At 38.8% G+C, this 23,956-nt stretch overlaps 1 protein-coding gene and 1 long non-coding RNA gene across 4 annotated transcripts in view; one reads left to right on the forward strand and one right to left on the reverse strand.

Moving 5' to 3' along the window:
- MON2 (MON2 homolog, regulator of endosome-to-Golgi trafficking) overlaps positions 1-23,512 on the reverse strand; it is a 131,411-nt gene extending 107,899 nt beyond the window's left edge. For 2 of the 3 annotated variants that reach the window (XM_030939325.1, XM_010381126.2), the window contains exons 1-2: positions 22,986-23,495; positions 5,992-6,055 (exon numbers count right to left, since the gene is read on the reverse strand). In XM_030939325.1, the coding sequence (XP_030795185.1) occupies positions 5,992-6,055; positions 22,986-23,096 (175 nt within the window). In that variant the 5' untranslated portion in view covers positions 23,097-23,495. Of the gene's footprint in view, positions 1-5,991; positions 6,056-22,985 lie in introns of all 3 variants that reach the window. The other variant, XM_010381124.2, reaches the window with a different exon arrangement.
- On the forward strand, positions 5,292-7,828 carry LOC104676338. The gene is made up of 2 exons (XR_749892.2): positions 5,292-5,462; positions 7,167-7,828. It is a non-coding gene; the product is annotated as an uncharacterized LOC104676338 (long non-coding RNA).
- Positions 23,513-23,956: the final 444 nt, after the last annotated feature.

A 23,956-nucleotide genomic window follows, 5' to 3' on the forward strand; every position in this document is an offset into this window, starting at 1 on the left:
AAAAATAGGTTATGGAAAGGGATAAAAGAAAAAGTTTATTTTCCACCTAAGTCCTTCAATAAGTGTAACTCTTTGTGTTGTAACACTGTGTTGGATAAATATTGTATTTCCAAATTATATAACTGTGAGATCAAACGATGCACTTTCACACACCTGAAAAAGGTCCACCAGGTCCCCATATCCTAGGGGTTTCCTTGCTCTGAGCATTTTCACTGCATAATTGCAGTTCTTATCCTGGAAAAAAAGAATTAAACTAGGATACCCCACTATGAATCATATTAACAGGGGTTAATAAAAGTTTTATTGTGAAAAAATTTTAACAGCCATTAAAGAATAAACTTCGATTCTTATGAAAGAAAATGTGACTTAGACATTATTTTGATACTCAAAATGCTTAAATCTAGCTCTGGGGAAGACTGATATTCCTAACAACATTAAAAAATATTTTAGTGGGTTCAAAAGGTCTGAAAATATATTTAAATGATTCGAGAATGACTACAAATGAAAGTCTAGGCAGTTTCACATTAAAAGCACATTACAGGAAAAGGAAGGGCTGTTTAACAAATGATGTTGGCTCAATTGGTTAGTAATTTTGCAAAAGAAAAAATCTAAATCCTCCCATTACCCTACATGTTACTAAGAAAAATCAAACCATAAAATAAAAATGACTACCAACTATGTAGAAGGAGAAGGTCATCCTAAGTGTAAAGCTACAAAAGAAATCAGAAAAATTGGTTAGGTTATATAAAACTGAAAAGCATCTAGATAAAAAAATTAAAAGGTAAATGGTCTAGAAAAAATATGATGTCAACATAATGGGAGGTTAATATTTTTCCTGTATCAAAAGCTCAAGCAATTTGATAAGGAAAACACAAAAGTTCAAAGAAATGAATGTAAAATTTTAAAAAAGAATAATTTAATACAGGGAAAATGATCAACATCTAGTGGAAGTGAGAATTCATTTGTCTATTTAATCACCAAAAGACTTTTAAAAATAATAATCCTGGCAAAGAGGTTATAAAAACATGCTCAGTTATTGTTGGTAAAGGTATAAACTTTCATCTTTTTGGAAAGCAGTGTGGTAACATATTCTAAGAATTTTAAACATATTCATACCCTTTAACCTTATAATCCCACTACTAGAAATTTATTAAGAAATAATTCTAAATACTGAAACATGCCTAGCATAAGGAAATTGTTAAACTACAATCCACTTGCTGAAATAGCATACAGCAATTTTATTAAATTTCTTTTTATTATACTTTAAGTTCTGGGATATATGTGCAGAACATGCAGGTTTGTTACATAGGTATACATATGCCATGGTAGTTTGCTGCACCCATCAACCCATCATCTACATTAGGTATTTCTCTTAATGCTATCCCCCCCATCATACAGCAATTTAAAACATTTAAAAAGACTGGCATCAAAGAAAAATATTTATAACAAAAATACAAATGATATAAGAATGTAAATTTTAAAAATTAAAAGGAATAAATAAAAGCACACTGTACTGCAGATAAACTATGTAATCTCCCTGGCTCAACAGGTCAATTTCTGAAAATGGCATTATTTACAGCCCCCCGTGTCTTCTAGCCTGGATTTTAGAAATAGCTTCTCAAAAGATCTCTGCCTAAATGATGATACACTGAAATATACCCTCCACACTGCTATCCTAATTTACTTAAAATATGAATATGAACGTGTCACTTCCCTGACTCAAACTCTTTTCATCATGCTGCTCAGGATATCACATAATAGCCCTTATGAAATTCCTGACAGCCATTCCCCTCCTTCATACTTTACAGTCAGGCAACATCTCAATAGTGTATCCAAACACACCAAGTTGTATACACAAACCTCATGTATTTAAGAAGTCCCCTTTACTTTATACTTTTATATTTTATTTGCCTGACTAAGTCTTCCTCAGGCTTCCAGACTCAGCTTCGGATTCCCAGGCTGGGTTAGGTGCCTTCCCTATGTCCCCATAACAACCCTCTCTATACTTCCATCTTGGCATTAACCACATAGTATTAAAAGTCTATGCTGAGGGTCAGTCTCCTTCATTTTTCTGTTATCTGGTTGACATGAACTTAAGATGATAAAACTCACGTACTCAAATCATGTAAAATTAAAGAGACATAGGAAAACACAGACTACATTTAAAGAGGGCTTACTATTTCCCATGTAGGATGCTAAATACTGGCAACATAAGTCAGAATAAGATGTTGACTCTGACCTCAGGGAGTATGTCATCTAGAAGAAAAAGTTTCTAGAAAAGGTCTTCAAAAGCCAAATGAAGGAGAAGGTAGGCTAAACAGAAAGAAGGGCACAAACATTTCTTTGAAGTGTATTTCTTGTATTTCCATATAGACTGGAGGTGAATTTCATTACCCATCTTCATATCTCCTCTAATGTTTCTTACATAATTATTTACTTATTAGGAATATGTTACATGACATATTCTATAGATGTTTGTAAAATATCACAAGCACATTTATTAAAAAAAGATATTAAATATATTAAATATATAAATATAAATGTATTAAATTTTAAAAGCAAATAAATTACCTTATAAATCAGAAAAAAATTCCAAAGTATATTTACTCATTGCTACTTAAAGACCTTTTAGCTATGAGCTCTTTAAAAAGAAGATGAGGGAACAACATGTGAAAAAAGAAAAAAAGTCACACCAACTGATTATTTATGTAAAAATTCTTTATGTATACTGACAGCAGCTGAAAGCAGCCACAGGTAGATGTAACCACTATGGTTTGGGGTAGGGGCTAAATATACAATGTTAAAAGATACCACAACTTCATTGATTTCCTTGTTACAAATATTTATTTAAAAAGCAGATTATGTAATTTTTGTATAACAAATAATTTCTGAATTTTTAGTATACTATAAGCTAGGATAATAAACACAATTTGTAATATATAATATTCACATAATATTAAATGTAAGATTAAGGCATTTGGCCTTGTAAATGAAAACTTTATGTTGCTATCTCTCATTTTCAAAGTTTTATCTTTAAAGAAAATGGAAATTTTGAGATAATGATCTGTACATCTGAATCAATGCTGACATTACCTGGCATAGCATTCCCACTTATGTCAGCATTCATGACAGCAGTGAAAACAAAGAAAAATAAACATTAAAGGAGGATGTTTAAAAGAAGGGGAGATGTAAAGCAAAGACTTATTCTGAAATATAAATAATATTCCCTTGGAAAAAAAATCTAAGAAAACTAAAGTTGACTAGCAATCTATGCCAAGTATCATTAATTAAACTACTTGATCCAAATGAAAAGTTATCATTCTTACAACAAATCTTTATATATTCTGAATATGCAGAGATATATGAGATTTCAATATCCAATCTCATTTGAGACTCCTCAATTGTTTGGTATTTTTGACATACATTAAAGCACAAAAGTTGTATAGTCTCCTATAGTCTCAAGTACCATAAAGAAGTAAATACTTCTCAGGAAATTTTAAAAAGTTAACTAAAATTTTTTCTCAGTATTAACTGTAGTCTTAATTATATAGTTTAGAAACTATATACTGACTAATTTAAACTCTGTTTTGAAGAGCCTCTGATTTTCAGGATGACAGTGGTCTATAAATCTATAACTTTTAGGTATTAATTATTTTAAATACTTCATAAAAAATACTAGGATAAAGTTTAAGTGCGAATATACCTCCTCAAGTATATAGCTCTGGATACTATGAAGATCAAAGCATGACTATTAATTGTATTTGCATACAGATCTGTTCTAACTTGATTTGAATAACGCTAATTGAATTTAAATGAAATTAAAAGCCTGCCTATATATTTAAATCATACCAACTAAGTCAAAATTTTTCTTACTCATCTTAAGAGTAATTAATTAGACATTTTACGTGGGATAGAATGCTGGAATAACAGTGATCCTCTGAGGAAATCAGTCATTTTTTTAAAAAAAGTCTTTCACAAACTATAAAACCAATGAAAATTTGTATTAATGAAGAATAATTAAGGACTTACCACAGTATCAACAATGATATTAGTATCAACAATGAAAAAAATATTTCAAATATTTACAGTGATATTCGAATATGATTGGCCTATGGTAAGTCTCCAACATAAAAATATCCAGGTCATCATTTATCTTTAAACATCAATTTCCCTACAGTCGCTAATCTGCCTAACTGCCTACGTCTCCCATTAAAACCCACATGCTGGCCGGGCGCAGTGGCTCACGCCTGTAATCCCAACACTTTGAGAGGCCGAGGCGGGAAGACCATGAGGTCAGGAGTTCGAGACCAGCCTGGTCAACATGATGAAACCCTGTCTCTACTAAAAATACAAAAATTAGCCAGGTGTGGTGGTGGGCACCTGAAATCTCAGCTACTCGGGAGGCGGAGGCAGGAGAATTGCTTGAACCCAGAAGGCAGAGGTTGCAGTAAGTTGAGATCACACCATTGCACTCCAGCAGGGACGACAAGATCAAAACTGAGGAAAAGTCTCAGGAAAAACAAACAGAAAAACAAAAAAACCCCACTTGCCAACCTTCCTAACCCAACGATGTGCACCTCTGCCTTTACCCACCACTTTCACTATACCCCTTCTCAAAATGCACACAGAGCATTATTCCCTTCTGTGCATAATGTTATAAAACTATTTGGTGTTTTGATAGACTGTTCAAAATCAGGGAAAAAGCTGTGGGAAACAGATGTAATTGAGGAGAGCTTACCCTAAGGGGAAATTTCCAGCAAAGCTGGATAGCCTAAGTGAAATCCACTCTTGCCCCCTGATCCTTAATCTGCCCCCAAAAATCATTTCATTTCATAACACTCTGAAATCCCACCAGTTACAGACTTACTGGTATCCCTTTTAAAAAATGTAAAATATATGAAAGTTAAAGAGATTATTTACCATTGGGACTTTGTATAAATTAATTTAATAGGACTACTTTCCTCATAGATTAGCTGAGATCAACAGCAGTACTGGAACTGGAAATGCAGATTAAAGGATCACTGAAGCAAGCACTGGTTACGTATGGAATACTTGGGAGTAACTAGCTAACATGGAAACCTGGTGATACCATGGTAGCACACTGTAGCAGGAAGACCATGGGCTCCTGAACATTCCTGGATTTTAATCTGGTTCCACCACTTTTCCGGTGACCTTGGGCAAGTAACTTAACCTCTTCACATCTCAATTTGCTCTACTATCAAATAAGATAATATTTCCCCACAAGGTTGTTATGTAAGATAGAATAACACAAGTGCCTTGCATATAACAGACTCAAAAAAAAACAACAAAAAAAAGTCAGTTTACCTCTTTTCCATGTTCATTACTGAGGCAAGGACAAAAGGCACCAAGTAAGAGAAAGGAGTGGACTGGGTAGAAAAGAAGGATGCCAAAGAGAAACTCCTGAAAATTCCTCCTTGAAAACCGGGTTCAATCAAGAGAAGGTAAGAAAATAGTTTTGTTTTCTTTTCTCTACTTCACTCTCATTCTTTTTTCATGATCATATTGCCTTAGTCCCAAGACTCAAAATTCATATGGTAAATACAGATGACTACGTTATGAATTGTTTGTATTATATTAAAGAGAAAGTAGATCATAGAAGGTGAACTGAGAACCAATCTTTCATTCAATTCAATGGAACAAATATTACTGAATGCTTTTTATGGTGTGTCTCAGGTGATTAGCAAGAAGTGGAAGAGAATGCAAAGATGAGTAAGAAAAAAATTTCTTGCCTTTAAGGAGTTAGTAGTGTTAAGGTTTCTGATTTCAGAGAATTTTATAGCATTCATCTCTGGGAAACACAATCAGTTCATAAGTTATGGACTTTTGCCCATTCTGTATCATTATGAATAGCATATGTTAGGTCATAAGGAAGAGATATTACAGAAAACTGATGACTTTTACAATAAAGATTCTACTTTTACTATTAGTCAAATTTTTGTTTATTATTAAATTTTTAATACATAAAATTACCTGCCAAAATTTCGGTGTTTCGTGCAGCAATTGTTTTAACTTTTATTATTCCTGATTCAGCAGCCTGCAAGAATAAAAATAATTAGAACACAAAATTTACTGCCAAAATGAATTATCTATGGAAAATAAGTCATATGTGATAGACAAAATATCAAGCACAGTCAGTCACTACCACCTTTTTAATTTTCAAACCATCAGATACTAAGCCCAGTAGTGACATATATGTTAAATGTAATAAAATATGATTAATTTGATTATTCACAAGCAAACTCTGCATGCACTACAACATGTTGCCTTCTTCTGCCTTAAGGCATTATCTGGAATACCTCAATCCCCTGCAAAGTTAAATTTTCCAAGAATAAAAATAACAAACAAAAACAAAATCTACTGAAAATAATTAGGCTCCTTTTCCCCATTTCAAGCCTCCTCTCCCTCCACCACACATAAAAAAATTATAAAACACTGCAAAATCAAGTAAAACTACTGTGTTGGATTTATGTATTTATTTATTTATTACAGAGTTTTTTGCTCTTGTTGCCCAGGCTGGAGTCAATGGCACGATCTTGGTTCACCACAACCTCTGCCTCCCTGGTTCAAGCCATTCCCCTGCCTCAGCCTCCCAAGTAGCTGGGATTACAGGCACCCACCACCATGCCTAGCTAATTTCTATATTTTTATTAGAGACGGGGTTTCACCATGTTGGCCAGGCTGGTCTTGAACTCCTGACCTCAAGTGATCTACCCATCTCAGCCTCCCAAAGTGTTGGGATTACAGGCGTGGGCCACCGTGCCCAGACCTGTGTTGGATTTTAAAAGCTACTTTGTTTTCTTTTTTGAGAATGGATAACCAAACACTTCATTAACCATAGTATGTTTAGCAGGCAGTACTGGCAAGTCACATAGTATTTTACAGAATGCCACAGAACTGCACTGTCCAATTTGGTAGCCATTTGGCTACATGTGGCTATTAAGCACTTGATATGTGACCAGTCTGAGTTGAGCTATGCTCTAAGTGTAAAACACATACTAGGTTTTGAAGACTTAGTATTGAAAGAATATAACCTATCCCCTAAATATTTATACTGACTACATGTTGAAATAATATTTCAAATTATTAAGTTAAATTATTATTAAAATCAAATGTGTTTCTTTTTACTTGTTTTCCCCTTTTTTTAGAGACAGGGTCTTGCTGTACTGCCCAGCCTGGAGTGCAATGCCACAATCATGGTTTATGGCAGCATCGAACTACTGGGCTCAAGTGATCCTTCCACCACTGTCTTCCAAGTAGCTGGTACTATAGGTACATGCTAATTTTTTAGTTTTTTTGTAAATTTGCTATATTGCCCAGGCTAGTCTTGAACTCCTGGCCTCAACCGATCCTTCCACCTCAGCCTCCCAAAGTGCTAGGATTACAAGCATGAGCCATTGCACTTGGCTTCTTCTTACTTTTTAATGCAGCTAAAAATTACATATATGTATTACATCTGTAGCCCACATTATAATTCCATTGAAGAGTGATGACACATAATATTGACATACTATTTCCATCAAAGAAACTCAGAACATTTTGATTATTTAGAAACATGCTATTTTATACATACACTGTTATCTATACCTCCAAAGATAGTAAGTACGTACTCAAAAGAAGCTATATGTACAAGTTTTCTTATTAATTTGCTTGCTACTTAGTCATTTATTTTATCTCTTACTGCTTGCTAAGGGACAAGTGGTAGCAGTCTCTAAAGGTTTAAAAATAATTATGTAAAAACACCAGTATGCTCTGGCCTGTTAGTCTGACAAACAACAAACTGATGTCTAAAATAAAGAACACATTGTAAGATATACCATGTGTAGTAGACTTCTGTCTTTTTGTTGGCTCCAAGCACATCAGGCCCTTGCCTGTGTTTGAAGAATTCCTAACTTCATAAATTTTGGTGCAAAACAGAGCCTATTTTCCACTATTAAAAATGAAAATGTAGATGGTTTTCCACATGCCCTGCTGGCAGCCTATGCTTACCCATAGAGATGTGCCCACCAGCAATTTTGAATGTGGAGCCTAGTAACAAAGAACAGAGACAATAAAGAATTCTTTCTGATGACAGCAATAGTGAAAGCAGTATCTAGTTTCCGAAGGCAGCAGAACCAGTAGTGGACTGGAGTGACCAGCACACCCAGAAGTGCAATCAGCAGCATCCAGTCATTATTCAGCAGACACAGACGTAATGGTCGTGTTGGCATGAGTTTTGCCATGGTGCTAGTTGTTTAGCCTCCCCTTTGTTCATGTATTTTTTCTAGGTTCAAGCCTTCTACCAACTCTGTAAACTACTCAATATCCTATCAGTAAAGTTTATTTCTGCTTAAATCCGCCAGAGTCAGCTTTCATTGCTCACAACTAAGAAGCCTAATGGATACACTAGGACTTATTTCTAAAACTTTAGAAAATGGAAAGGTCCCAAATTAAATTAATACATCTACCAGAAGAAAAACACAGTCAAAAGGAATTACTTCAGGGAAAGATTATTGGTTTCCTGATTATTTGGGCAGTGTGTATTAGAAACACCGGAAGCTTTTAAATAAGTCCTGATGCCCTGATTGCAACCCAGTTAAACCAGAATGACTGCTGGTGGGAGGCAGCCATCAGTATTTTAAAAAATCTTCATGTGATTCCAATATACAGTAAAATTTAAGAGACTACAGCAATAATACAAGCAAGAGATAATGATGGATTGGCCCAAGATTGTTAGTGATAGAGATGGTAAGAAGTGGTGAGATTCTTGATATACCTTGAAGATGTACAAACCACAGCAAATTTACTACTGTAAAAATTATAGAACACTGAAATTATTATGTGCATTTTGTAACATTCACACACCCCATTTCAAATTATCTTGGATCAATTTCTTACTGAGGCAGTGGAAATTAATCTGTGGTCACTGAAATTTCTTCCATCATCATTTTCAAATTTGACCTCTCCCCTTTCTCACTATGGCCCCATATACCTTGCATAGGTCCAAAGTCAATATGTGGTTTTGCTTCGGTGCAAACAGAGATTGATTAAATTGAACCATCATAAATATGAATGTAATTTATCCAGACTTTCTGAATTCTAGTCAGTCAAACCTTAATGGTTTCCAAAATCCATCCTGTACCATGCTAGATGATAGATGTCAGTAAATGATTTCAAATTCGCCAGACATTGTCCTGATTTCCTGAGATGAATAAGAGTTGAACCATGAATGTGTGCACATGTCTAATAAATATCTTTATGCAAATACACAATAAGGAGAAGGAAAAGGAAGTTTGTTTTTCATTTTGAGACCAGGTCTTACTCTGTCACCCAGGCTGGAGTGGCAATGGCGTGATCACAGATCACTACAGCATGGACCTCTAGGCTCAAGCAATGCATCCACATCAGCCTCCTGAGTAGCTTGGGACCACAGGTGCACACCACCACATCTGGCTAATTTTTTGGGGTTTTTTTTTGTAGAGACAGGGTCTCCCTGTGTTGCCTAGGCTGGTCTCAAACTCCTGGGTTCAAGCGATCCTCCTGTCTCAGCTTCCCAAAGTGCTGAGATTATAGGGGTGAGCCACCACACCTGGTCAAGTATTTTTTAAGTAGTTCCAAAATGGTATCTTAAAAGATATGTAACCAGTATTTTCATTCTTAAATTCAAGGAATTGCCAAAAGGACTGTTTGTTGCCTTAGATATAATTAGACATATCTCATAGCTCCTCATTTTTAACATCCAAGTTTCTACTGTCAAAATACTCTGGAATTGTATCATCTTACTCTCATAGGCACCCTGTGTTGATGGAAAATTTCACTATTAACGATTATTGACACACTTGTATATCACTTAGGTATAAAATAAGACTAGCCTACATCTTTAAAGGTATTCTGTATGAACAGAGGTCTTCACAATCAGATTTCCTTCCATGTGTCAAGGACCGTAGGTGTGAAAAAAAACTGTTAGCTTCTTGCTTTAAAAATATTCCCTATTCTGGCCGGGCGCGGTGGCTCAAGCCTGTAATCCCAGCACTTTGGGAGGCCGAGACGGGCGGATCACGAGGTCAGGAGATCGAGACCATCCTGGCTAACACGGTGAAACCCCGTCTTTACTAAAAAATACAAAAAGCTAGCCGGGCGAGGTGGCGGGCGCCTGTAGTCCCAGCTACTCGGGAGGCTGAGGCAGGAGAATGGCGTGAACCCGGGAGGCGGAGCTTGCAGTGAGCTGAGATCTGGCCACTGCACTCCAGCCCGGGCGACAGAGCAAGACTCCGTCTCAAAAAAAAAAAAAAAAAAAAAAAAATCCCTATTCTGATCAGATACCATGTATATCTGTAGGGAACCTAATCAATTGTAAACATGGTTTTGTTTTTTTTCCCCCTTAATTGATACTTACGCAAAAAAAAAAAAAGATGAAAAAGTTCTAGAGACTTGAATAGAAATGACACAGGTTAAGGTGAGTAATCTAATCTATTGCTGAGGACAATCTATGAGTTGGAAAGAATGCCAAAGCCTTAAATACACTGCAGCATTTAATATTTTACCTTGAAATTAATCTTCTCAGGAAACATTTTCTTCTTTTCTCAAAACCCTTTGCTGACTGCTTTTCTAAGACCACCTAGAGTATCCTTGACCTCATTTCTCACTCAGTAAACTCTTTCTGTGTAATACCATACAGCCAGCCCTCCGTATCTACTGGTTCTGCATCTGTAGATTCAACCAACTGCAGATCAAAAATATTCCAGGGTGGGGGGATATACACACACACACACACATTTTAAAATACAGTATAACAACTATTTACATAGCATTTACACTATATTAGGTATTATCTAGAAATGACTGAAATTATATGGGAAGATATGCACAGGTTATGTGCAAATATTACAACATTTCATATCAGGGACTTGAATATCCTCAGATTTTGGTATTCCCTGGGGTTCTTGGAACCAATTCCCTGCAGATATCAAAGGATGGCTGTAATTTCATGGTTTCATTTACTTTCTAACTGCTGAAGACTTCTAAATTATATTCCTGTTCCTGATCTGTCTCCTACACTACAGAAATTATTAACCTAAATGTTTAAAAGGCACCTTAAATTCAACATTTTGAAAACAGATGTTATCATTTCCTTCTACCCCCAAACTCCTACCTCAGCCAGAAAAACCTATTACTTCTTTCTACAATTTCTATTTTTCTGACCAGCAGCATCATCTATCCAGTCACTGACCAGATACCCGGGATTTTTCCCTCAACTCACAAGTCTAATCAGTCAAGAAGTCTTTTTGGTTAATGTATCTTGTACCTTTTCCTCAAATCTCACTCCCACACTTTAATTCAAACACTCATTATCAACCTAAATGAAGAAATGTCTCTACCTACAATCCTGTCCTCCATCCATCCACTGTCTCAATCTTCAATGATTCCCTAGTGCCCACTCCTACTAGTGTTTCTCAAAATTTAGTACAGTAGTGTAAGGACATCTTTTAAAAGGAAAAAAACTATGGACCTACCCAGTCACTGACAAATTTACATGTACATATAAATACAATCAGGAATATACTCTTTATAGCTCTTACATTATAATGCCAACAAATTCACAAATGAAATACAAACCCAAATTAGTACTCATTTAATGTGACAAATAATGCTTTGCTGAAATTAAACCACTAGTAACAACAAGATGATAGCTGTAGACTTATGGTGCAGGTCCTTCTTATTTTGTCACCCTCCTAGTGTCATAAGCAGTGACGGAAATCTTTTCTTCCATCACTTTCTTCTATAGTAACTAGTGAAAAGCCTTTCTACCTTTAGTACTGTCTACGGCTTATACCTGTAATGCTTTATCTTATTCATCTCATTATGCCTGTTTCTTCACACTATCTATAAGAAGAATAAAGATAAGAAATATATCTCATTCATATCTCTGTATTATTAATGTCTATGCCAGTGCCTTTCATCCAGTAGTTATATAATAAATGTTCCTAAGGGAAGAAATGGAAAGTTCTAAATGTACCAAAAAAACTTGTTGGCATTTTATACACACACACACACACACACACACACACACAAATTATATCTACAAGTGCCAATTCTAACTCACTTAAAAAGGGGAAGGAGAGGGATGGACTTTACTGTCTCAAATTGAAACATCCAGAGGAAGTCTGATCCGGAGATTTACAATGTCATCAGGGTTGCAGTTTCACTTATCTGCCATTCTCTTGGTTCTGCCCTGTTCCATGAGTAGGTTCATCCTCAGGCTGCATCCAATCTTGGCAACAATGGCTGCAGCCATTCCACACCTCAAATTTCATATGACACCATTTTGAAGGAGAGAAAGGGTCTCTTTCAGTAGCTCTAGAGAAAGAAAGAGAAAGCTTTTCTTTCCCAGAAGCACTCACTAGCATTATGTAACTTGCGCAGGAATGGAGGTGAGGTGGGGAGCAGTTAGGAGGATTTAAAGTAGACTAATCTAGGCCAGAAGTGGTGGCTCACGCCTGTAATCCCAGCACTTTGGTAGGTCAAGGCGAGAGGATCGCTTGAGCCTCACAGCTCACGACCAGCCTGGGCAACATAGGGAGATCCTGTCTCTACAATAAAAAAAAAAAAAAAATTAGGCAAATGTGCTGGTGTGAGTCAGTAGTACCAGCTACTTGAGAGGCTGAGGTGGGAGCTCAGGAGGTCGCGGCTACAGCGAGTTGTGACTGCACTGCCACACTTTGGCCTGGGCGACAGAGAAAGACCCTGTCTCAAAATAAATAAATAAAAATAAAGTAGATTAAGTTAATCATGGTACCCTGGAGTTAGGAATGAGAATCCAAAGGGTTGAAAATGAGAGATGAACACAGCCTACCACTGAAAGAAGCAAAAGGGAATGGATGGTAGCAAAGGAATTAACACATGTCCACCATCAAAACTATGTACAGATTTACACACACACAAAAAATGTACAGATTTACACACACAAAAAAAGTTATTTAAAAGGTTACTTTTTTTTCACAAAAGTTACTGTTCTGCTTGTTTTTGTTCTTGAGACAGAGCATCACTCTGTCAACAGTAGTGTAAGGACATCCTTTAAAAGGAAAAAACAAACTATGGACCTACCCAGTACAGTGACGCCTTCATAACTCACTGCAGCACTGAATTCCTGGGCTCAACCAATCCTCCTGCCCCAGCCTCCCAAATGGCCAGGAGAATAGGCTATATTAAGGCAAATTTACCAAAGGTCCAAATTATTTATCCACAGGACACAGCATGAAACAAGAGCTAAAGAAGAAATGTGAGGCTGGGCATGGTGGCTAATGCTTGTAATCCCAACACTTTGGGAGGCCAAGGCGGGTGGATCATTTGAGGTCAGGCATTCAAGACCAGCCTGGTCAATGTGGTGAAACCCCGTCTCTACTAAAAATACAAAAAGTAGCCGGGCAGTAGAGGTGTGCACCCGTAATACCAGCTACTCAGGAGGCTGAGGCAAGAGAATCACTTGAGCTTAGGAGGCATAGGTTGCAGTAAGCCTAGATCACGCCACTGCACTCCAGCCTGGGCTATGGAGTGAGACAGTGTCTCAAAAAAAAAAAAAGTGAAATTCAAGTTAATGGCAACTTAGATAAAATAACGTATTAATGACACAAGAGAGGTATGGAGCTGCCTGAAGACTTGTGATTTTAGATGTCAGGTAAAATCAAAAGACCTGAAGTCAAGTGTACACTGGGAGTACTTGATACATCTAGAACACCCCCTAGGTGACAAAATGCTCATAAAACAAATACTACATTGAAATCAACAAGATTTTCTTCTGTAACATTCAATTATTCTACAACCCTAAAAACTTCTAAAAATATATACCTATATGACATTCTAGAACCTCTAGCTTCTAGGAGACAAAATTTCCTTAACATATCAAATAAAAGACTGGAATTCAGATTACATGTATATAGCTAAAAATATATACATGGTATTCCTACATAGGTGGTATGCTTTTTCCTTCCTTTCTTTTCCTTTTTTTTTTTGAGGTGGAGTATCACTCTCATTGCCCAGGCTGGAGCACAATAGTCTTTAAATAGGTCCTACTGCTTCTGTCTTTCATGTTATGGCTTCTTTGTTTTTTGTTTTGTTTTTGGAGACGGAGTCTCTCACTTTTGCTCAGGTTGGAGTGCAGTGGTGTGATCTCAGCTCACTGCAACCCCCACCTCCCAGGTTCAAGTGATTCCCATGCCCCAGCCTCCCAAGTGGCTGGGATTACAGGCGCCCGCTATCATGCCCGGCTAATTTTTGTATTTTTGGTAGAATAATTTGGTACTTTTAGTAATTTTGTATTTTAGTTTCACCATGTTGGCCAGGCTGGTCATGAACTCCTGAGCTTGTGATCCACCCACCTCGGCCTCCCAAAGTGCTGGGATTACAGGCGTGAGCCACCACACCCATCCTCCTTTTCTTAAAAATTTAATCTTCAGCCAGGCGTGGTGGTTCATGCCTGTAATCCCAGCACTTTGGGAGGCTGAGGCGGGCTGATCACCTGAGGTCAGGAGTTCACGACCAGCCTGGCCAACATGGTGAAACCCCATCTCTACTAAAAATACAAAAATTAGCTGGGCATTATGGTGGATGCCTGTAATCCCAGCTACTCGGGGGGAGGCTGAGGCAGAAGAATCGCTTGAACCTGGGAGGCGGAGGTTGCAGTGAGCTGAGATCACACCACTGCACTCCAACCTGAGCAAAACTGAGAGACTCCGTCTCCAAAAACAAAACAAAAAACAAAGAAGCCATAACATGAAAGACAGAAGCAGTAGGACCTATTTGCAGACTAGTAGGTAACCTAGTTGGGCTGAAATATAAAGGCATATGAAGAAGACTTGGGGGTGATGAAGCTAAAAAAGAAGGTTGGGAAAATCAAGAGAATACTAAATACTACGTTAAAGAGTCCTATAAGTAGAATAGACATTGTGGGCTTCTGTATGGGTGACATACAGAATGATCTGAAGTCATGTATGCTATTCATGTATGTCAAAGGCCAGGCATAATGTTATTAATAGAGTCTGAAACTAGCATAATATCTGAGAAAACAGAAAAAAGGAAAAATATTATGTTAAAAATTACAGAGCTAGAAGGAACAGGTGACACTGAATAAAGAGAGATGAGGGAGAGAAGATAGCCAAATATGACTAAAGTAGGCAACAGTGCTAGATAGCATTAATAAAACAACTGAAATAGGGGGAAAATGACATTTTGAGAAAAAGACCAGTTCAATTACAGGAAGTTCTATCCGGCTGGCCGCAGTGGGTCACGCCTGTAATCCTAACACTTTGAGAGGCCGAGGTGGGCAAATAATCTGAGGTCGGGAGTTTGAGACCAGCCTGACCAACACAGAGAAACCCTGTCTCTACTAAAAATACAAAATTAGCCGGGCATGGTGGCAGGCGCCTGTAATCCCAGCTACTCAGGAAGCTGAGGCAAGAGAAGCACTTGAACCCGGGAGGCAGAGGTTGCGGTGAGCCAAGATTGAGCCACTGCACTCCAGCCTGGGCAACAACAGTGAAACTCATCTCAAAAAAAAAAAAAGAAAAGAAAAGAAAAAGAAGAGGCCGGGTGTGGTGGCTCACGCCTATAATCTCAACACTTTGGGAGGCTGAGGCGGGCGGATCACCTGAGGTCAGGAGTTCGAGACCAGCCTGGCCAACATGGTGAAACCTGTCTCTACTGCAAATATAAAAATTAGCCGGGCGTGGTGGCAGGCATCTGTAATCCCAGCTACTCAGGAGGCTGAGGCAGTAGAATCGCTTGAATCCAGGAGGCGGAGGTTGCAGCGAGCTGAGATCGTGCTATTGCACTTAAGCCTGGGGGACAAGAGTGAGACTTCATCTCAAAAAAAAAGGAAAAGAAAAAGAAGAAGTTCTACTGACGCATGGGAAAAACATTCTAGATGTGTTTGATGTGCAGCTGGAAATGCAGATCTAGGCTCGGTAAAAAAGCTGTCTTTACAGCAAATGAGTGAAGTAGATTTAAGAATCATCAGCATCATAGCAAGGCCAGAGGCAATAGGAGTGGATGATGCCAAGCGGGTGAGCATGGAGAAAGGGAAGATCTGAAGACAGAACCTGGGAGACACTTGTATGTAAAGAAAAGGATGGTTGGGCACAGTGGCTCGGGTCTGTAATCCCAGCACTTTGGGAGGCTGAGACAGGTGGAGTGCTTGAGTTCAGGGGTTTGAGACCAGCCCAGGCAACATGGCAAAACCCTGTCACTATGAAAAATACAAAAATGTGCCAGCCGTGTTGGCATGTGCCTATAGTCCCAGCTACTCAGAAGGCTGAGGTGGCAGGATCGTTTGAGTCTGGGAGGCAGAAGCTGCAGTGAGCCAAGACAGCCCACTGCACTCCAACCTGGGTGACAGAGTGAGACCCTGTCTCAAAAAATAGAAACAAAACGAAAAAAGAAAAGGACATGGAATACTGAGAGGGGAAACAGGGAAGTATAGTGTTACAAAACTGAAAACTAGAGGTTTCCAAGATGGAAAGAATAATCAATAGTAACAAATAATGAAGCAAGGTAAACAAATGGGAACAACAACAAAAACAAGCAAGTTGTAAAGGCATGTGCAGCATGATATAATGGAAAACAGGAGAAGAGTTAGAGATGGATTCACATAGACTTACATATCATTTCCACCATTTTCCAGCTTTACTATCTTATGCAAATCACTAAACCTGTCTAAACCAGTTTCCTCATCTATAAAATGAAATATTTAATATGGCATGTTGCATTAGAGTCTAAGGATGCAAAGTTCCAAGCCTAGTGGGAAGGCAACATTTTATTCAACCTTGAGTTAACTTCATGAGAATAAAGGCAGTTTCTCAATTACTTCTGTGTTCCTGCTGTGCTTTTTCAGGAGACTCATACATTTGTGTTAAATTATAACAATAACAGCAAAACCTTCTACTTCATACATGGTTGAAAATGTTCAGCTATACTTACATAAAGGAAAAAAGAAAAATCAAATTTTGAAATATGTCTTCCTTTATGGTTTATAAGTTAGAGACTACGTCTTTTATTTTTTCTGTAACCAAAGCACAACGTAATCATTTATTTCAGTTTATAGATTTCAATATATAAAGCATGAATATATTATATTATACTTATGGGCGAGAGAACACAATGTCAAGAGGAAGAAACTACAATACATTATGAAATACTAAACCAAAAGAGACCCTAAGTAAGCCGTAAAGATTATCCAGCCCTCATCTTCACTGTCATAAGTCGTGCAAATGAGGTGTTAACCCAAACAGGAGAGCCAATGACATCAGTCACAGTCCCTAAATATCTGGTTAAATGGCAAATCCTGTCACAGTAAGTGGAAGGCATCTCTTTCACCAGGGGTCTCCCTAGGCCAGTTAACAAACCAAAACACCTGGATACTGAGGCACTCTATCACAAGAAACCTTTGCTTTTCTCTGCCAGCCAATTTCTATCAGGTCTGAATGGGCAATAGGAAACTTAAAGTACACAGCCTGGGAACACTACTTGCACTTTTGAATTATTTATACCCTTACTGATTCTGCATCATTTAAAAAGAGAGAAAAGAAATCTATCCAATTCCCTAATTCTGACCACCTAAACTCAAATGAACTTCTCTCCCTTAACTCTTCTACCACCCATTCCCTGGACTTCATCATCCTCCAGTACTGGGCAATCTGAAATGCAATATTCCCACCATTGTCCCAACTCCTATCCTTCTAGCTCTCTCACTCGCCAACCCCACTGCTCTTTAATGAAATAGCTGCTGCTAGCCTTTAACCTTCCCATCATCATCCTATCAGTCAAAACTATTGGCTTTCCTTCTTTAGGAATCTAACCTAGCTCTCACAATCCACCATCATTTCAACCACTCTTCCTGCTAAGCCTCTTAAATGTTCCAAGACAATTTCTCCTCCACTTCTCCAAAATGATCCACTGCTCTCCTCAAACTTCCCACCCCACCCCCTACTTCTTTTATCACTTAATTATTCCTAGTAACAAGCTTGTTTCTTATCTTCCCAAGAAAGCAGAGGCCACAGACCAAACTGCCCACAACTTGTCACTCCCTTCTGTCAAATTTGTCACATTCAAACCCGGTTTTTCCTTTGTCCTTCCTGTCAGAAGATAATGTGTCCTTTCTCAGACTGAAATCCTGTTCATATACTTATGCCACTGAAACTTTAGTTTTCTCAAGGACCTTCCTCTAACGAGTTTTACCCTTCTTTCCTGTATCTTTAACCTCAGTCTGCCCAGCAGCCTTTTTCTTTAATGTTGTTTCCCAAAGTTCGTTTTCCAGCCCTGATATTCTCACTCTATACACACACTCTTCCTGGCCCATTTCATCCACTTCTATGGTTTCTAATATTATTTATAAACTGATACTCCTAAATTTGAAATTCTAGACCTCCCTCTTAAGTGCCAAACCATCATTTTTAAAACACCTACCGGTCAGTTCCACTTGGATATCACACATAAATCTTAAACTTAATATAATGACCACTCTGCTGGGTGCGGTGGCTCACGCCTGTTATCTCAGCACTTTGGGAGGCTGAGGCAAGCGGATCACCTGAGGTCACAAGTTCGAGACTAGGCTGGCCAACATGGTGAAACCCCGTCTCTACTAAAAATACAAAAAATTAGCCAGGCATGGTGGCACGCACCTGTGATCCCAGGTACTCAGGAGGCTGAGGCAGGAGAATCACTTGAACCTGGGAAGCGGAGGTTGCAGTGAGCCGAGATTGCACCACTGTACTCCAGCATGGACAACCGAGTGAGATTTCGTCTCAAAACATATACATATATAGTGACTACTCATTTTCCCATAAAACATTTCCTCCTCTTTTATTTATTCTCTTAGTGATCCACGTAGTTTCCCAGGCCAAAAACCTGGGAGGCATCACACATTTCTTTCTCCCCATTGTATAGAAGGTTACCATGCCTTGGAAATTTTTACCTTTTCAATCTATACTCTCTTTCACTACTGTCTAACTCAATGCAAGCAACCTTTTGTCTATGTCCACTACTGCTTCAAAACAGAGAATCATCATTTTTAAAGCTTTGCTCTCTTTGCTTCAGTCTCAATACCCTCTAATTCTTCCTACCAATGGTCAAGGCAATGTTACTAAGTATCAATTTGATCATATTCCCCTTTTTCAAAAAGCTCTGACTCCAATCATCTTCAGTGTAAAATTTATTTTACATGGAATACTAAAAACACACGCTATTTCCTCTGCTAGGAATGACTCCCCTCCTCCAACTTCCAGGCTCAGTTAGATACCCCTCATCTGTACCTGCAAATAGGAAATAATCAAAAAGTTTTGCCGGGCACGGTGGCTCAAGCCTGTAATCCCAGCACTTTGGGAGGCCGAGACGGGCGGATCACGAGGTCAGGAGATCGAGTCCATCCTGGCTAACACGGTGAAACCCCGTCTCTACTAAAAAATACAAAAAACTAGCCGGGCGAGGTGGCGGGCGCCTGTAGTCCCAGCTACGTGGGAGGCTGAGGCAGGAGAATGGCGTGAACCCAGGAGGCGGAGCTTGCAGTGAGCTGAGATCTGGCCTCTGCACTCCAGCCTGGGTGACAGAGCGAGACTCTGTCTCAAAAAAAAAAAAAAAAAAAAAAAAAAAAAAAAAGTTTTTATTCATGAAACACATAAAGTTTCAGAGGTCTCTTCCTCTGAAGGCCACTGGATATTAATCACATAGAAGTGATTATAGAAGGCTTCAAAGTAATTTTTAAAACAAAGAAAAAAATTTCATACAAATATTCCCAAATTAGCTAGTACAGTTGTACTAAAAAAAGTTATACTGCTAAAACATGAAGATTTATGTATAAGGACTAAGAAAAATAGAAAAAAAGAGAAAGAGGTTATTATAAAATGACAGAATAAAGTCATAGCCACTACAACAACAATTTAATATACAAAGGATAGAGTTATAAATGAAAACTGTAAGGTAGGAAAAACCATGTAGAAGTCCAAAGACAGTAAGTAAATATCAGTAAACAAGGCACTATCTTTTATCAATACTCTTTTAATGGTTTTTCTGACAGATTTGAAATCTTTAAATCCAGCTTATTATTAATTTTAAAAAAGAATTACATGCCCAGCCTGGGATACGCCTATAATCCTAGCACTTTGGGAGGCGGAGGTGGACAGATTGCCTGATCACAGGAGTTGGAGACGAGCCTGGGCAACATGGTGAGACCCTTTCTCTACAAAAAAATATAAAAATCAGCTGCATGTGGTGGCATGCACCTGTAGTCTCAGCTTCTCAGGAGGCTAAGGTGGGAGAATCACTTGAACCCAGGAGGTAAAGGCTGCAGTGAGCCAAGATCCTGCCACTGCACTTCCAGTCTAGGTGAAAAGATCCTGTCTAAATAAATAAATAAATAAATAAATAAATAAATAAATAAATAAAATAAGAGTCGAGCACTACGGCCATAAAAGGCAGAAATGACTAAAAATTTGAAATAAAGACTAAATATAAAGTGTCTCCGTTAACTAGCTTCTTAGACTTTGCCTTAAAGTTTAGTTAGCACCCAAAGAGAAAAATAAAACCAAAATCTTACCAGTTTCTTGAAAAACAAAAGCCAAAATTTGGCACTCTTATTAGTTTAATAGGGAAAATTTAATTCAGCCAAACTATTTCTTGAAAGTCAAAGTTTTGTCCTAAAACATCATTATAATTAGGCTAATGATTCTCTTTGTTTTAAACCTATGACACAGTCAAGACCATTTTTCAATTCCTAAAGTAGTGCCCAGTGTCATTGGGTAAGAAATCAAAAAGCTTTCATTCAACAAATTCTTACAAACATGTACCATATATAAAATTATGTATCAGAGATAATTACAAGAATTACTTTTGCTATTACCTCAAAGACTAGGTGCAATTACAAAATATCTCTCTAGTCAGTGTTCAAGTAAAAACTAATGAGATTTTTTTGTGAGTTTGTTTGAGACAGGGTCTCGTTCTGTCTCCCAGGCTGGAGTACAGTGGCACGATCACCACTCACCATGGCCTTGACCGCCTGGGCTCAAAGGATCCTCCAGGCTGGGCATGGTGGTTCACACCCGTAATCCCAGCACGTTGGGAGGCATTGGTGGGCAGATCGCTTGAGCCCAGTTCAGGAGACCAGCCTGCCAAAACCCCGTCTCTATAAGGAAAAAAAAAGCGAAAAATTAGCCTGTAATGGTGGTATGCACCTGTAGTCCCTGCAACTCAGGGGGCTGAGTTGGGAGAATCACCTGAGCCAGGGAGTTCGAGGTTGCAGATCACACCCGTGCACTCCAGCCTGGGCCACAGAGACCCCATTTCCAAAAACAAAAACAAAAAAAAAAATGTAATAAATGGCAATTAAATTCCCAAGCTAGACCACAAAAGCCTATAGAGGAACCACAGTTTTTGTATGAATTATTAGAACTGTGAAGTCAGTTCTACAAATTATTGTTGAAATTACAAAATAGTGTTTGATATTTTCTAAATGACAGCATTTCTCTTACAATTAAAACAACTTAATTCTTTAAAATTCTCTAAAACATCCTAATTCTTTAGATTGACTGGTTATAACTTTCAACAGAGGATATAAAAAATAATGAAAATAAATATCAAAACAGACTATTGACCACGTGAAATAAAACCTATCGTAACAGCCATCTTTCCAAAAGTGGCACATCTGGTTTCCATCATTGGGTAATACTTACTTTATTAAAGATATACAAGATGGAGTTTGTTGAAAACTGATAAAACCAATGCACTTACAGAAAAGTTAATATTCCTTACAAGCCTAAAATCCGAAATTTATTGGTCAAGTTCTAATTACATAATCTTCATAATAATAAAGGTACATTTAAATAAGTATGTAAATATGAAATCCCTCAGTGAATTTTTAGGGCTAAGAGTAAATGAAATTGCAGGTAAAATAAACTACATTAAATAGGAATAAAAATAAAAATAGCCAGGCGCGGTGGCTCACGCCTGTAATCCCAGCACTTTGGGAGCCAAGGCGGGCAGATCACCTGAGGTCAAGAGTTCGAGACCAGCGTGACCAACATGGAGCACTCCTGTCTCTACTAAAAATACAAAATTAGCCAGGGCTGTTTTTGGTGTTTTTTGTTTTGTTTTGTTTTGAGAATTAAAATGGCATTTTAAGAGAAAAAGCAAATAGTAACCAAATGTTAAATATTTCAACTCAAGAACTATTTGGAGAATCTAATTTCCATGTATTATTTACTAGGGTCTCTTTAATAATACCCTTTTGCTCTGACATCTTTCCCATACATAATATAAAACCATCCTTTAACCCTATTTTACAGGTGGAAAACAAAAAACAAAAAAACCTGAAGCTCAAAGAGGTTAAGATTTATTGCTAGAACTTAAATTCAGGTGTGTTCGCTCTGACTTGCAAGCCCCACTTCCCACCACAGCACTGCTCATAGCAAGAAGGTTTAACATGATTCTGTGGATCTTCAATATTATTCATAAATTAGGTGGCTCTAGATAGTTTAACATATCAAAGGATTGATAGAGTTAAGCTGAATGATATATGCCAGAAGGAAAACTGTTTCCAATTCAGTGATACGCCACAAACGTGAGGAGTACACGTTTCAACACGATGGGTGGATACTCGTTTTGGGGAGCAACAAACAAGTTTTTCAATTTTGGTTTGGCCACTTTCGAGTAAGAAAAAGGCCAGAATAGGCTAGTGTACAGTACACCTAGCTGTTTAAACTGAATAGACTCACTTCACGAACTTCACTCCTAAACTGGGAGGACAGGAGAGGGGAGAAAATCAAAGTGTCTCAGCTCTCTCCAGTGGAAACTATAAAAAGCCCTGTGGAACAACCCACCGACTCACAAATCTGGAAAGGTGAGGACCAAATGAAAATTACACAGGACTAGAAACTGGGGTGAAGCACTTGGTCTAACAGGACCAGGCATGCTCACAGTGCCTTCTCCTGACGTCGCCTGAAGCTTACCTCTTTGACAGGTGGGAATTTCTTTTTGCACTCCAGTGACAAGGCGCGCAAGTCGCTCTGCATATTCTCCAGCAGCTTCTTCACCGCCTCGGGGCTGCTGGTGCCAGACATGATCCTCCAAGGTCCCAGTCAATTTCCGAGACGTACAAACAAGCTCCGGCACTGTCAGCTCCTTGGGGCCACAGGCAGCTCCCTCCAGGTGTCTCTGGTCCTTCAGCAGCCCGCTTCTTGGGCCCTGCAGGGACTCTGCCGGGCCCTGGGCTGCGAACCCGGAGCCTGCTCGAGCGTCCCCCAGCAGCCTGACAGCAACACCTCCGGCTTCTCTCGGAGGCGCCCCCCGCAGTCGCCCCGCCCCGCTAGGCTCCGCCGGCTCTGGCCGAGGAGCCCACAAGGCGGGCAAGTCCCTCCGCTGCCGCGGGGCCCAGCCACACCGGGTGTCACCAGCTAACCCGGCAAAAAGATTTAGCGCCAGCTCCCCAGGCCCCTAAGACTCGCAGACGCCATTAGCCGAGTCGCCCACAATTCCGAGCGCTGCCGGGACACGTCAGCCGCACTTCCGGGCACCGTGGCCTCCGCCACCGCCGCGGCCAACCCCGGAGACAGGCCTTCTTCGGGGCGGGGCTGGGGCGTGGCCATGCTCGGGGCTGGCCGGGTTCCGGGTGGGCAGCGATTCCCAACAGCCCCACCCCTGGCATCAAGTAGGCTAGAGGCAGGGTTTGCGGCGTCAAGATTCGCTTCTTTTTCATTAACAAGGGCCTGAACAGAGCCCCCGAGTACTCCTTGGCATATCTCTTTGCGTATGTTTGTGTTAAATTGTATTTCGGTGTAAATAATTTGTTTCCCTGTGGATTGATCTTAACGTGTCTCCTCCCGCTTCATTTCGAATCTCTGGACTAGTGGCACCAAATCAGTGGCTACCTCCTGTTAATATATATATATATATATTTTTTTTTTTTTTTTTTTTTCTTTAA

This window comes from Rhinopithecus roxellana, chromosome 10, assembly GCF_007565055.1.
Source record: "Rhinopithecus roxellana isolate Shanxi Qingling chromosome 10, ASM756505v1, whole genome shotgun sequence".
Classification (NCBI taxonomy): domain Eukaryota; kingdom Metazoa; phylum Chordata; class Mammalia; order Primates; family Cercopithecidae; genus Rhinopithecus; species Rhinopithecus roxellana.